At 39.0% G+C, this 15,373-nt stretch overlaps 1 protein-coding gene across 1 annotated transcript in view; it reads right to left on the reverse strand.

The window, feature by feature from the left end:
• TBC1D22B (TBC1 domain family member 22B) overlaps positions 1-15,373 on the reverse strand; it is a 51,101-nt gene that overhangs the window by 10,774 nt on the left and 24,954 nt on the right. Inside the window, exons 5-7 of the mRNA XM_075195916.1 lie at positions 15,244-15,314; positions 12,204-12,332; positions 11,222-11,287 (exon numbers count right to left, since the gene is read on the reverse strand). Of these exons, the coding sequence (XP_075052017.1) occupies positions 11,222-11,287; positions 12,204-12,332; positions 15,244-15,314 (266 nt within the window). The remainder of the gene's footprint in view (positions 1-11,221; positions 11,288-12,203; positions 12,333-15,243; positions 15,315-15,373) is intronic.

Raw genomic sequence — 15,373 nt, forward strand, 5'->3', positions numbered from 1 at the left:
TTAATGCACACATTATAAACATTTAACAAGGGGTGGAATTTATTTCCATTTATATAGTTTACACAAACATGATGCGGCTTAGACGACACAAAAAATAAGTCTGGGCTGGGTTTATAGACAACAAAAACATACCAGGTTAAAGAAAGGTCTAGGTCTTGCAGCTTCAATAAAAATAAATAACGAAAAAATGGATACAATGCACACACACATACACACAGTGGGTGAAATAAGTATTGAGCACATCAGCATTTTTCTCCTTAAATATATATATATATATATATATATATATATATATATATATATATATATATAATGTGGCTATTGTAATGAAATTTACACTACATGTCAGCAACAACCCTTGCAATCCACACATACAAAGAAATCAAACCATAGATGTCCATAAATTAATTAAGTTTTGTGTAATAATGTGAAATGACAGGGAAAAGTACACACTTCCTGAAATGTACCGTATTTTCCCATGTATATGACGCTCTACTGTATAAGACACACCTATATAAATCATGTGAAAAGATTGAGGATAAATATTATCCTCAATTTTTTCACAGAGTAATTGTGCAGCTTATACAGAGGAGAGACAACGCTATAGTCAATTCTGCTTTACCCTGTCAGATGCTTCCTCTGTCCAGTAAAGTCTTCTGTCTGTCTGATCCTGATGCTGGAAACCTGATTAAGGTCCTCTCTGCGATGTTCGGATGTCCTTTCAGGACCTTGACAATCCTTTCAGGACCTTGTTAGGGTCCAGAAAGGACATCCGGACATCGCAGAGAGGACCTTAATTGGGTTTCCAGCATCAGGATCAGACAGAGAGAAGACTTTACCGAACAGAGAAATCATCTGACAGGGTAAGTGCTACTACCCCTGTATAAGACGCACCCAGTTAACAGACCCAAAATTTTGGGGAAAAAGGTGCGTCTTATACATGGGGAAATACGGCATTTAATACTTTGTACAAAAGCCTTTGTTGGTAATGACAGCTTCAAGACACCTCATATGTATGGGGAAACTAGTCGCACGCATTGCTCAGGTGTGATTTTGCCCCATTCTTCAACACAAATAATCTTCAAATCTTGAAGGTTCCGTGGGCTTCTTCTATGAACTCTTGATATTTAGTTCTTTCCATCAATTTTTAATTGGATTCAAGTCAGGTGATTGGCTGGGCCATTCTAGCAGCTTTATTTTCTTGCTCTGAAACAAAGCGAGTGTGTCCTTGGCTGTGTGATTGGGATCATGGTCTTACTGAAATGTCCACCCTCGTTTCATCTTCAGCATCCTGGTAGATGGCAGCAGATTCTTTTTTATCAAGAATGTCTCTGTACATTTTTCCATTCATCTTGTCTTCAATGACATGCAGTATACCAGTACCGTGTGCAGAAAAACAGCCCCAAACCATGATGTTCCCACCTCAAAACTTCACTGTCGGTATGGTGTTTTTGGGGTGATGTGCAGTGCCATTTCTCCTCCAAACATGGTGTGTATTGTGGCATCCAAAGAGTTAAATTTTGCTCTCATCTGATCACACTAATCTCCCAGTATTTCAAAGGCTTGTCCAATGATGTGCAGCAAACCTTAAACGAGCTTCAACATGTTTTTTCTTTAGCAAAGGAGTCTTGAGTGGTTAGCGTACATACAGGCTATGGCGGTTGAGTGCATTACTTATTGTTTTCTTTGAAACAATTGTACCTGCTAATTCCAGGTCTTTCTGAAGCTCTCCACAAGTGGTCCTTGGTCAACTCTTCTGATCATTTTTTTTTCACTCCTCTGTCAGAAATCTTGCGAGGTGCACCTGGTTGTGGACAGTTTATTGTGAAATTATGTTCTTTCCACTTCCAGTGAGCACTGTTTGGGCCATAATCTGGAACATTCAGCAGTTTAAAGATCCTGCTGTAACCAATGCCATCAGTATGTTTTGCAACAATAAGGTAGCAAAGGTCTTGACAGCCGTTTGCTTTTACCCATCATGTGATGTTTGTGTGACATGTAATGAAACATCTTTTTATAGGCCATCAGTTGTGGCTGAACCAGCTGGCAGAATTGCTTTCTAATTACTGATAGATTTCAGCTGGTGTCTTGGCTTTCCAGGCCTTTTTGCACCTCCCATTCTTCATGTGTTCAATACTTTTTCCCTGTGTCATTTCACATTATTACAAAAAACTTAATTACTTAATTTATGGACATCTATGATTTGATTTCTTGTCAATACTTATTTCACCTGCTGTGTATCTATCTCTACACATACATATATACACACACACACACACACACACATATCAAATTAAATAAATTAAATTGAAAACAGCTTCTTCCAATGCTCACTTTGTTGACTACGGAAGTACAGAACTTTATAGCTAAAATACAATATTGGCTCCCACAATAGTCTGTCTAGGGTATAGCAATAGCAGTGTAGGGTGTTATTTTGGGAAGGAACGGTGTGACAGAATAGAGCTGGAAGCTTCATAAAGATTTTGCTATGGGGTGCAGTGATCAAAATTATGCCATGGGAGATGGACAATACATCATTGCAAATAACTATATTCAATAAAATTAAGGCTGGCTACAATTATTCTATAGCAGACATTGTGTAGCAGATTTTAAATGTGTGCCACCCGAATTAAAAAAAAAAAAAAAAAAAAAAAAAGAAAAAGAAAAAATTCTATACTTTGGACTGTGTTTCAATTAAATGGCTTTACACACACAAAATAAAATATTAAAAGGAAATTAACCATATTTTATTTCTTTCAGGTGTTATATATTGCATGTGCGCCGAAAAATAAATATTATTATGTTTTCGTGGGAGGCAGTGAGATATTATGCAGTAATGTCACAGAGGTAGTAAGGCAGAAAGTTGTTTTTTTTTTTATTAACTATTGAAAAATGGTTCACCACACTGCACAACCATTTATAGAAATGGCTACCATCCTATGCTGAGCCTATAATTGTGCATTCTTTCTGGCACTCAAAAATGCCTCATTTTCAATTGTTTTGCTAAATATATTGCAAACTCGGACACAGAGAAGCCCTGTTCAAAACATCTAGAGACACCATTTCAAAAAGGAGGATACCCAATTTCCATTTTAGCTGCTAAGGCATTAACAAATGACGTAGAATGTATGTCTGGCTAGACAAATCCCAGTCACAGGTTGAGTATAATATGTTCTGGAAACTGGAGACAGCCTCACTGCTATGTGTGAACCTTCCCCCCTCTCCCCTTGCCTTGGAGTGTGTACCTGATCCGTTGGAATTAATTCCTGACTTTTACCGTTTATAGCCTTAATGATTTGCTATTACTACCGCTAAAGCTGGAGACATATAGGAGCGAGAACAGGTCTGCCAGGTCCCCGAGTCCATAGACTGGTGTAGTACTTTTTTGTGGCACAATGTAATGTTTTTAATTTTGTGGGAGCACATACTGGTGTATTACTTTATTCTCTGGGGGGAGGAGAGAAGATGTTTATGTAATGTTTTTTGGACACAACTTGGTGTAATTGGTTTGTGAAGACACAGGATGGCATAAAACTTTTGGGGGAACAAACTGATCTAATAATCTGTGGTAAAAAAAAGTCTTGGCTCTTTACTATATAATGTTATAAGCAATCATTTACTGTTCATTGGAAGATAAGAGGTTTTTAACTGCCATATGCACAGTAAATGGTTTGCAAGATTTCAATGACAAAATTGTTGGCTCCTGCATTTTGGATATATTTGCCCAGCACCAATTTAGATTCATGGCATCTTATGGGTGGGTGAAGTATAAACATAAATATTATATAGACTGTACTAAAATGGGGTAACAATAAATAAATTAGAATAATGGTAATCATTTTAAGCATATACACAGGCTTTCATACAAATCATAATCTAAAAGTGAGTTTACTTGCTCTTTAACGCCTTCACACAACAGGATATAACACTAGCCTGTACAGTTACACCTAGTATATTCTCATTTCACTGAAAGCTACTGGTACTTGTGTAACAACTGGGTAACTATTAGCTGTGTAACAACTGGGTAACAACATGTGTAATAAGAGGTGTTTCATGGCTATTAGATTGCTCAATAAAGAATACAGCGCATGGGAAGAAATGCTTCCCCTTCTATCTTACCCCGAGAAATAAAACCACATACAATCTATATAAAACATAACACTCTGTAATTTGTAAAACATATATTCGGTATCCAGAGACATTATGATTAGTAAAATAAAGTTAGAAAATATAATTTGTGGCTACACTAATTTTAGTCATATACTTTTGTGCATATCTCTCTTTCTAGCTCTATATATATCCCTGCATGCTACCAAAAGAAAGTGCAATTTGTCCCAGAAAAAATTTAATAAAATGCAATAAGAAGAATATTAAAATGATAGCATTAGGCAACATAAAAAAAAATTCAAGAAGCTTGCAACCAATCGCTGGTTATAAAGAAGGCGGATATCAAAAACTTTGGTAAGTTTTTACAAAGGAAGAAAAGCTAGAGCAACAGTGGAAGAGCCACATGTGGGTCTTTGCACTTTAAAATGTGGCTTCAAGTCTGGAGAAAGATCTGACTATGGTATGCGTCAACAGGGGCAAATTGGTCCCTAGCCAGCTGGACTTCCCAGTCACATGACTTCCTCTGCACAATGCAGGGAGGTCACAGCATCAGGCAATACAATCAGGAAATGAGGGGAAGACAGTGTAGCACGCGCTTCCTCCTTTCGTCTGCGTGGGCTCAAGCGGCTGAGTGGACAGTATGACAGATAAATAAGAGACATGTTGGCTATAATGAAATTACCGGAGATCTGTCGGCATGAAGAGGACATGTGGGGAGGCTTGATGGCATGTCGGGAGGTCTAATGTGCATGTAAGGGGCATTTGGGTAGGTTTGATGGCACGCTGGGAAATCCCCCACTTCAACAGTTCCCTCCACAGCGATTGTGGATGAAGTAGCAGCGTGAGTTGCTGTGGAGAGACTATATGTAGCCTTTTGAACCCTCCTCCACCGGACACAGCACCAGTGCAGAGCTGTGGAGACTTGGTGATTATTGTAAACATTTTAGCGATGTTGGTTATCTTTTATTGCTTGCCAAGATACTGTACACAATTATAGAACAAAAAATTTACAATATGTATGTTTATACTGTGTATATACATATATACACACACATATAAAAGGTTCTCTTTGGGGTATCTATAGATACATTTTGGCTCAGTCTTTGACTGGTTGGGCTACTCTGAGCTAGAGTGCTACAATATGTCACAATAACACAATCATATAAGTAATGATTACTTTTTTTAACATATGAGATGGTGCAGGTACTTTGGAGCAAGATTATGACAAATAAAGCACCAGCTAGATTGCATCCTCCTATTATGGAGTTATGCCAAGTACCAACTATTGTGTCCTATAGCTTATATTATGGTATGGGTCAATACCATAATATAAGCTTAATTAATGACTGCAGTGATTTTGTCCAATCATGTCCGAAATGGAAGCTCAAATCTTGTTTTTCCGTACTGCTTGGAGAGCGAGATGTATCTCCCCATTGTGCCTCTTCATGTACCGTTATTTTATATGTAGGGGAGCCATGTCAAAGTGGGTTGGGTGAAATGTGTGTACTTGATCCATGAACTCCCCCCCCACATATAAGAGAAGAAACCTGCAGCAAGTCTACTGCTAGAGGTAGGAGCGACTGCACTGCTGAAAACGATGACAGCAGCCCTACGTCTTAAAACACCATTATGCTCATTTCAGCCCTCTTGTCTACTTAGGGCTGCCATAGTGTGCATCTACCAGCATTACCAGTAGCTCCAACAATTAATAGAGAGAAGAGAATCTTAATGTAAAAAATCTCAGTTCAAATGTGTATGGACATTGTTGATATTCTATAGACGGTGTTACTACTTACTATTATTGCAATATATAATACCATTGTACCTGAATTTAAAAAGAGAGCAATAATTGAGATTATTCACCAGAAATATAAATGATAGAATTATAAGAAAAACAAAAAGATAAAAAAAAAAAAAAAAAAAAAAAAAAAAAAAAAGGAGAAACAACTTTGCAGTTCTTACTGCATATTTTAATTCACAAATAACACAATTCTACACATTTATTTGTTAATATTTGTGCTGGTGGTATTGAATAGGGATCCTGATACGCATTATAATATTTTAATGAATTCATAAAGATGTGAGGAAACGGGGTGCTACTGGACTGAGAACGTTTTATTTATCACAGTTTCTCACAGTTTAATTTACTTTTTAATCCTTGGCCCAGTCTAAGCATATACACTAGAGCATCGGTGTATTATGGGGGGGGATTCAATTGGGCGCGTTACGAGTAAAAGTAACGTGGCTTGCGCATTATTACAGCGATAATGCGCTTTATTACCGTTATTAACGGTAATAGTTTTAACGCCACAGGAATTCAGGGGGAATTGAATTCCCCCCTATGTGTATTATTTCATGCTATTAGGTACATTTTACCCTTGCTATTACCTGCAATATTGTATATATTAGAAACAGAAAGAATATTGCCATATTGTGTGAAAATAACAGGACAGCCGGGAAAAGATCACTCCTTCTGTGCTAGTTACAGGCCCATCTCGTTACTAAATGTAGACCTGAAAATATTTGCTAAGATTTTGGCCTCTAGGTTGAACCCACTCCTCCTAGCCCTCGTCCATCCTGACCAGGTGGGCTTTATTCCAGGACGTCAAGCCCGAAAACACCAGAAGGATTATTGACCTAATTCATACAGTAAATAATGATAATCTTCCTTCGCTCATTATGGCGCTCGACGCTGAAAAGGCGTTTGACCGCATCTCCTGGTCATTTATGGAGGTGTGCTTCGAGCGATGGGATTCACAAAACAGATTTTTGACAGGTATTTTATCCCTCTACCGGTCCCCGTCAGCTACTGTTTCGGCTAATGGCCTGACCACGACCCCCTTTCTGATCACAAATGGCACTCGCCAGGGATGTCCCCTATCCCCACTTATATTTGCTCTTGTTACTGAGCCACTGGCCGCTAGAATTCGATACAATCACGAAATATTGGGCATACAGGTGGGCCCCTCTACTCATAAGATTGCCCTGTATGCGGACGACGTCCTACTGTATTACTAATCCCAAAACGTCGGTGCCCCCCCTCTTAGATGAGCTAGACCTGTATGGCTATTTTTCGGGCTACAAGATTAATCCAGACAAGACTGACGTTCTGGATTTTAACCTATCGGTTACAGACAAGCAACTACTAGAGCGCTCCTTTCCTTTCCAATGGGGTCGTCACAAAATTAAATACCTGGGTGTTTATATTACAAAGCACTATCGACATCTCTTTCAAGCAAAATTTCCTCATCTACTGACCAAGTAAACACTGACCTTACATCATGGTCACAGCTTTACAACTCCTGGATTGGTTGAATTAATGCCGTTAAAATGAACATCCTCCCCAGGCTGCTCTACTTTTTTCAGACTCTCCCCATCCGCATCCCACCATATGTTTTTAAATTCCTGCAATTTCACGTCTCTAGATTTGTCTGGTCGGGCAGACGGCCTCGAGTCCGACTTAAGGTACTTCAGCGATCCCCGCGGGTGGTGGTGGGCAGGGGGTGGGGGCGGAGAACTAGGGATTCCTGATTTCCAAAGATATTACCTCTCCGCCCAACTCGCTCAATGTGTCTTGTGGTCTGGTCCGACAGAAGCCAGAGTGTGGTCTAAAATTGAGGCAGAGGGTCTGGGATTGCTCTCTATCTTCTCTCCTGTGGCTCCCAAGGTCTCATCGCCCTAAACGCTCATTCTTTCATCCAGTAGGTTCACATTCATTATCCATCTGGGACTCATCATCCCAAAAGTTTGCCCTGTCTTCCTATCCCTCCCTGGTTATTCTGCTATTTAATTCTCCGGAATTTCCTCCAGGACTTCATCATAGTTCATTCCAGCCATGGTACTCACGGGGAGTCATTTACCTAAATCATCTATCCACCTCTGCAACTTTTCCTCAGTTTTCCAAAATTCAATCACATATCCACATCTCCTCAAAGCACTTTTACCAGTTTTTACAACTTTGCCACTTTCATACTACTGTTAAAGATCGCCTGTTATCCCGACCTCTTTCCACCTTTGAAGCCCTCTGTCTACGTCAATCTTCAACTAAAGGTCTATTCCTCCACATATGGTGGTCGTGCCCAAAACTCAGGCTTCTGGGTTCAGATTAGAAGCCCGATTAATTCAATCCTCTTGGTGGACATTTCCTTGGAGCCCAAATTTTTTCTACTCCCTCTGGGGGCTCCCTTGGCATCCTGACACCAGAATAAATTGATTAGGCACATTGTTTCGGCAGCTACCTGTCAAATAGCGGCAGATTGGCATTCACAATCCCCTCCTTCCATACAGTCCATAATTAATAGAGTCTGGCAGACTCAGCGGATGGAGTATATGACCTGTATTATCCGGAATTCTTCGAAAGCCTTCACCAGGGTTTAGGACCCATGGTTATCCTTTTTTCAGGCGTGCCCACCCTTTACTTAATCCAGTTCTAAAACCTCATTTCTTTCTTGGACTTCTCTCCAATTAACAATAGATCTTGTCACTCTTTCCCCTATTTCCTTTTCTCCTTCATTTCACACTCCTTTCTTCCTCTATACTCTCTCTGTCCTACCTCCCTCTTCCTATAAAAACTTTGGGTCACTCGTTACTACTAAATTTGAATGTTCGGTTGACTTAGCGTCTTATATGTTCTACGCTGGCCGTTGACTTTGTTTTTTCTGACTATTATTGCTAACAGTACTCACTGTCAATCGTTCTCTGTTGTTTTCATGACCTTGCAAAAATAAAATTTAAAAAAAAAAAAAAAAAAACCCAAAAAAACAGGCCAGCATTTTGCTTGTTAGTTAAGTTACCACTGGTTTCAAATGTTCATTGTCATGAGGTGTGGCTTAAATCTGGTTTGTAATCAGAACAATGTCTGAGTGACTTGACATAGCTAGCTGGCCACCCACATTAATTAGCTAGGTTAACAGGTAATCTGAGAGGTAATTAGGTTAGAACTTCTAGATCAGGCCTGTCCAACCTGCAGCCCTCCAGGTGTTGTGAAACTACAAGCCCCAGCATGCTTTGCCAGTCGCCAACCTGTTGATAGCTGGAAGGGCATGCTGGGACTTGTAGTTTCACAACATCTGGAGGGCCGCAGGTTGGACAGGCCTAGATATGCAATGTGCCTCCACAGTAATATACTGGCTGAAATAGCATTGGGAATTGTATCAAAATGTATCACAGACTCCGATTGTGAAATGCTGCAGATACAAGGTGTTAAATGTCTTGTTTCACGGAAGGGTGAAGTGTCATTCCTTGATGTTATATTGTAATCCTTTGTTTAGTGTATCCAGTCAAACAGCTAATTGAGTCAAGCCATTCGGTTGTATAATCAAGGTAACAGAGGCAGTATGTCTAACAGTTAGAGTATCCACTGACAGACCCCTGCTACAAGAGGGAAGATTGAAACATTTGACCCTACTCCCTGTGTATACAGCCAACAATATAAGGAGAGCAGAATGCCAAAAAAGCTATTCTAGCTTGGAGGATCCTGGTGTACAAGACATCAGAGAAAAGGACTCTGGCCAGGCATTGTAGTGCCACTGGAGGAAACCCTACCAGGACAGGGTCTTTGTGAGCCAGTATCCCAAGGTGGGCGACATAGTAACTCTCTAGCTAAACGGGAGTGGTAATATTGCGAGAGGATAAGACTATGAAAGAGACCTTTGAGTGCTGACTGCAAGAGGCTGCTGGAGGATACATGCTACTATTTACCTTGTATCTTCTGAAGATCTTGTGGTGTTGTGCTGTTGTAATAAAACCTTATTTTGGATATACTCTGGTGTAACCAAGTGAGTTGAATCCCACAGAGGGTAACTGCCATCCCAGCTAAGGGTGGTATCATCACAAAAGACTTAATCTTTTTTTCTTTCTTTTGACATTCTAGGAGTGCTCCATTTGAATCATACCCCTTATTCCTTCATTTTCTCGATTCTCCAAGACTGCCTCTACGCCCTTGTGTTGCACAGTGTCCACCAGTGTGTGCAGCATACACAATTCGCTTGCATCATTAAGAGGGTATTAGGTAATATTAAGTTTACTCTACAGGAGAAAATTATAATGCGCCAATGTTGCTAACAAAGTTGAATTTGATGGACAGGTCATGCCGGGTTTATCTAATTAGCTTACGGGAGGTGGGGAGTAGTGAATGTGATGTGCGTATCTTCAGGTGACTCCGAAATAGGCCATTAACCTAATAGAGAATGAGTTACATTGCTTCTTAAAGAAGTGCAACTATGGTTATAAAAAAAAAAAAAAGGAATACTAAAACTAAAACTAGCAACACTCCATGTTAGGTTATTAATACAGTTCTGTCATGCATTAAAAAAAAAAAAAAAAAAAAAAAAAAAAAAAAAATTTAGAAGCAGACATCACAAACATAATGTGCCAAGATCCAACAAATGTAGCCAGTTGCCATTTATGGCTTTAGTAGTCCCCACCCCCTCATGTGAGGTAAAAATGGCATCTGTTCTTTGTCGGTTTTAATTGCATTCCCCTTCACAAACATAAAAAAGTTGACCTTTGTGTACTTGTTACTCTACACATTGTAAAGAGTATATTTTTCAAATATAATTGGATCCATTAGCCCATTACTGCCAAGTTAATATTGTACTTTGAAAAATTTTATATACAAGTTCTATTTACACGTCAGTGGTTAGAATACAGCCTTAATTTATTTAATAAAGGATCTGTATTCTTTAAAGTTCAAAAATTATAGTTTTTATTCACAGACAGTTCTTTCTTCATGTTGTAGCGAGTAGACATCTTAGCGCGGTTTATTTAGTTTTTGCCATTTGTGGTTTGCAGGAGGTTTGAATCCTCTCATAAGAGCTGCGGAGGTCAACGGTCTTTACTTTGGTGCCAGCACAAGTGTTTGCTTTCGCTTTGGTGTTCCTAGGGAAACCATGCCTGAAACGTTCTGTATAGAGCATTGCATACACTTGTTATATAAAAAAATAATTATAAACCCTCAAACTTGAAAATTAATTTTGAGAAATATCCCCTATACCTTTTTGCTTTAGTACAAACATTTTACATGATCAACATTCTATAGCGCCTTTCAGGCACAATTCAAATAAAGGATAAGCCTTTAGCGAAAGAGATGTATAATAAGTACTGAAAGACTCACCTCTTGAACTAATGGTTGTTGAAATAGTGGAATTAGAGGATTAGTCCTTGGTATGTCAATATGAATCTGCAAGGTAAAAGTACAGATGGTTAACAATTTACCTACCAATCCAGAGACACTATGCCTAAATAGTATAAAAAGTCTCGTTACGCTCTCTCTTTCTTTTACCCCTTGAGAAAGTCTACAAATAGACAAAACATGCCGGGCTGTGATTTGCTGGCTGTCCTTGGACTCGTGGTAGCGTGGGCTCTCTGGCCAGAATTTGCCCTGCTGGATTTACATCATACACGTGGACAGGACAGATAAGCTGTTTTTAATCTGATTTTATGTACGAGCATATTGTACTTAAGCTGCAGTATAAGGCTTTTGTTGCCTTTTATTAAAAGTCCTTTTTTATCACAATTTGTCTGTGAATAAAGCTGATGGTATTACACTATTGTGATATTTTTGAGTTCTAGTCACGGAGTTGTGTTACTGTACATGATTTGTGAGGAGTCACAGCCTTATTCATCCCTCCATGGTCCAGTGATCCATTACAGACGGTACCTAGAGAGGACTCATCAGCACTGATATCAAGCTGTTATTTTCTGGATCTCTGGTACGGGAATGATACACATATGGAATTTACTTCTTATGTCTTACATTTAATGCACTATGTTTGGCGCCCCTTCTCTTTTGTATTTATTCATTAGGCTGAGATCTGCAGACAGATGTTGAATGTTTTGGGAGCTGCCATCTTATATATTGAGTATAAATCATTTTAATTATTTCTCACTTTTGCACTGCATTTGCACTTTGAAGCGCCTTTTAGAGCTTAAAAATTGTTGGGAGTAGTATATATATTTACTAACAAAAGGGTAATTTACAACAAAGTCTGATTTGCTTTTAAACGATTACCACAAAAAACAAAAACACAAAATAACATTAACTATTTTAATATACGAAGAAAAATCAAAAACTCAACATATAAAAGAATTGATACCTGTCGATATGTATCTTGATGATGTTCCTCATTTCGTGAATCATAATACTGTTCAATAAAACCAAAATATTCTGCACGTTTCCTTTCAAGTGTCAACTGTCGCCTTTCCTTATTGGCTGGGAGGTAACCCTGTAGATTGAAGAAAATGTGAGAATGCTTAGAGCTCTAGGTTGTCTACTCAGAAGCTAAAATGGACTGAACGGGCTCACATTCTCAAATGGGCTAAAGGATGATTGTGGTCTCTGCTTAAAAATAATAATAATAAATTCCCCATAATGTTAGCTAAGGCATACAAACACATGTCCTTGAGCCCTCAAATACCCAAAGCTTTGAAAAATATGGCAGACCCACAAGTCCAAAAGTGAGGCAAATATGATGCCTGCAAAAAGATTTTAATGCTTTAAAGTTACTCTGGAAGATAATCAAATAACATGGTATTAGTCAGACCCAACTTTAAAACCATTTCTAAAAAGCAGGATTTGAATTGTCAAAATTAATTGAGACAAAAGAAAAAAAAAAAAAGAAAGAACAAAAAAAAAATGAATATCATTTTAAAGGGCAATTCAGATCAACCTTAGACCTAGTGAACTGCAACATTAAGTGGAATAAAAAGACTAGACAACGAAGGCCACCAGTATACTGGTAAAATCTGTGGCCTAGAATTATTGGGCCTGAAAACGTTCTCTCAACTCTATTATGAGGTCAATTTGAACAGCACTTCCAATGGAAGGATTACCATCTAGACAACCCTTGGGTACTCATATATAGGTTTCCCCCATATTGCAAAGGAAAACAGTCATGAGCGAGGCCAAAAACTGAATAGTTTCACTGACAATAGCAGAATCTATATCATGGCCTGTATTGCAATTAGGAGGCCAATGATGCAGAATGTAAATAATGTGACAGATAATGAACAAAGATTAATGCCTAAGAATACTAAAGAATATTTAAAAATGCAATATGAACATTACCTTCCAATGCATAGAGAAGAACTCAATAGACTCAATATTGTGAAATCCTTGGTCCTTATTAAAAATTATTCCCAGTCACATGGCAGCAAGGCATAGGAGTAGAGTATAGCATTTGAAGGGGGGGGGGGGGGGAGAAGGGGGAGAATACAATTACCAGCAATGTGGCGCAGTAAACGCCGCACATTGCCGGCAATCACGGCAAAATATCCGCTCATTTTCCCCTCACATCTCTATGGGGTGCAAAAAAATAAATAAAAAATGAGCGGAGATTTCGGTCAAGTCTCCAGCTGAAAAACCTGCCTTATATAGTTGATATCGTCTGGTAAGGAAGATACCTAGGTATTTAAGCTTTTGGGTTTGCCAGCAGAATTTAAAATGGACATTAAACAATCTCAGTAACAGATTAGATTACAGTTAAAGACTTTTGAATAAATTTTAAAATTCGCAAAAAAAGGTATGAATTTCTCGAGTTGTGTAGTGGGAGAGGAGGCACGCCTGGCCTCTCGAAGGCAGTCGAAAACTATTGGTCATAATGGCAGTGGTAGGGTTGTGATATATAGCACTAACTTCACTCAGGGAGCTGCCTCTGAGCCCCAAATGGAGAAGCCCAGGAAATCTGGTCAAATGCCCTCCTTGCATCTAAAGCCATCACCAAAGAGAAGGGTGGAGGGGTCTGGGAGTTGGCCAATTGAATCAAATTGATAAAATGTTTAATATTATCCAATTGTTGGTGGTCTGGGATAAAACAAACCTGATATGGATGGACCAGCAAGGATATGACACTACAAAGTCTATTTGCAAGTATTTTAGCAAAAAGCTTGAGGCTAATGTTTAATAAGGATATAGGGCAATAGATGCCACGTGTTGAAGTTTAGGGATACTAATATCCCTTATAAAGCTGGAACAGCACAGTAGCTAAGTGGTTAGCACTTCTGCCTCACAGCACTGGTGTCATCAGTTCGATTCCGGACCATGGCCTTACCTGTGTGGAGTTTGTATGTTCTCCCCGCGTTGCATGGGTTTCCTCCCACACGCCAAAAACATACTAGTAGGCTAATTGGCTGCTATCAAATTGACATTAGTCTCTCGGTCTGTGTATGGTGTGTCGGAGTTAGGGAACTTAGACTGTAAGCTCCAATGGGGCAGGGACTGATGTGAGCGTGTTCTCCGTTTAGCGCTGCGTAATTAGTGGCACTATATAAATAGCGGATGATGAAAGCACTCACCCAATAATTCCCCCCCACGACCAAATTTTATCAAGCTGCAAGTTTGAAAGAGTGGAGCTGTTGCCTATAGCAACCAGATTCTAGCTGTCATTTTGTAGAATGTACTAAATAACTAGACTGATTTGTTGCTATAGACAACTTTCAAACCCACAGCTTGATAAATTTACCCCCTAGGCTTCAAACGGCAAAACTCATTTCTTTCATCAAAGCCTAACAACTCTCTTCCTAACCCACTTCCAATGTCCCTTCACACTGGCTCACCCCTTCTGTGCCACTCCCATTTGTCAGCCACTCCCCTCTAGATTGTGGGTCTGTACCGGTTTGCTGCTCCCTCTTCCTGGGCACAGGATCAGTTTGCACTGATTTGCATTCTATTTTGACCCTCTCGTTTCATGCTCATGTGTTTCCTACTTTTTATTTTTGCAAGTGCTCCAATGTGTTAATGTGTCACCATGTTTGGACCTTTTACTTTTGTATTTGCATCTTGCCACACTTCTATTAACAGAATAAAAGTTTGACAGAAATTTTTTTTTTGTAATATAAACTGTTCAATTCAAGTAGAAAAAAAAAAGTCTGGAATGGTTTCATATATTATTGATATTTTGTTTTTCTCTTCGGTTCCCCACCAAAGTACAATTATCACCAAGAACGAGAGCAGTGGTTGGATTTCATAAAGAGAAGAAATTGTAACAAAACATAAAAACAAAAATCAGCTGCTTTATAAAAAGGTCTATGAAATAATGTGAGAAAACAATGGTGTATTGCAGCGAGTTGTGTAGCACATTAAACATGATTCCAGAGGATGAACAGATATAAACTTTTACATCATAAAAGTAGTCTTACCGACAAGAGTCTCCATGTGGTGGGCCGCACGTCTCGGGGAATTCCAGGCCAGCTACACTTCCTCAATTCATCTGTTAAGACAGATTTGTGTTAATAACAGGTATGAATATATCTGCTCTGCTGTTTAGCT

The sequence above is a fragment of the Mixophyes fleayi genome, chromosome 2 (genome assembly GCF_038048845.1).
Source record: "Mixophyes fleayi isolate aMixFle1 chromosome 2, aMixFle1.hap1, whole genome shotgun sequence".
Classification (NCBI taxonomy): domain Eukaryota; kingdom Metazoa; phylum Chordata; class Amphibia; order Anura; family Limnodynastidae; genus Mixophyes; species Mixophyes fleayi.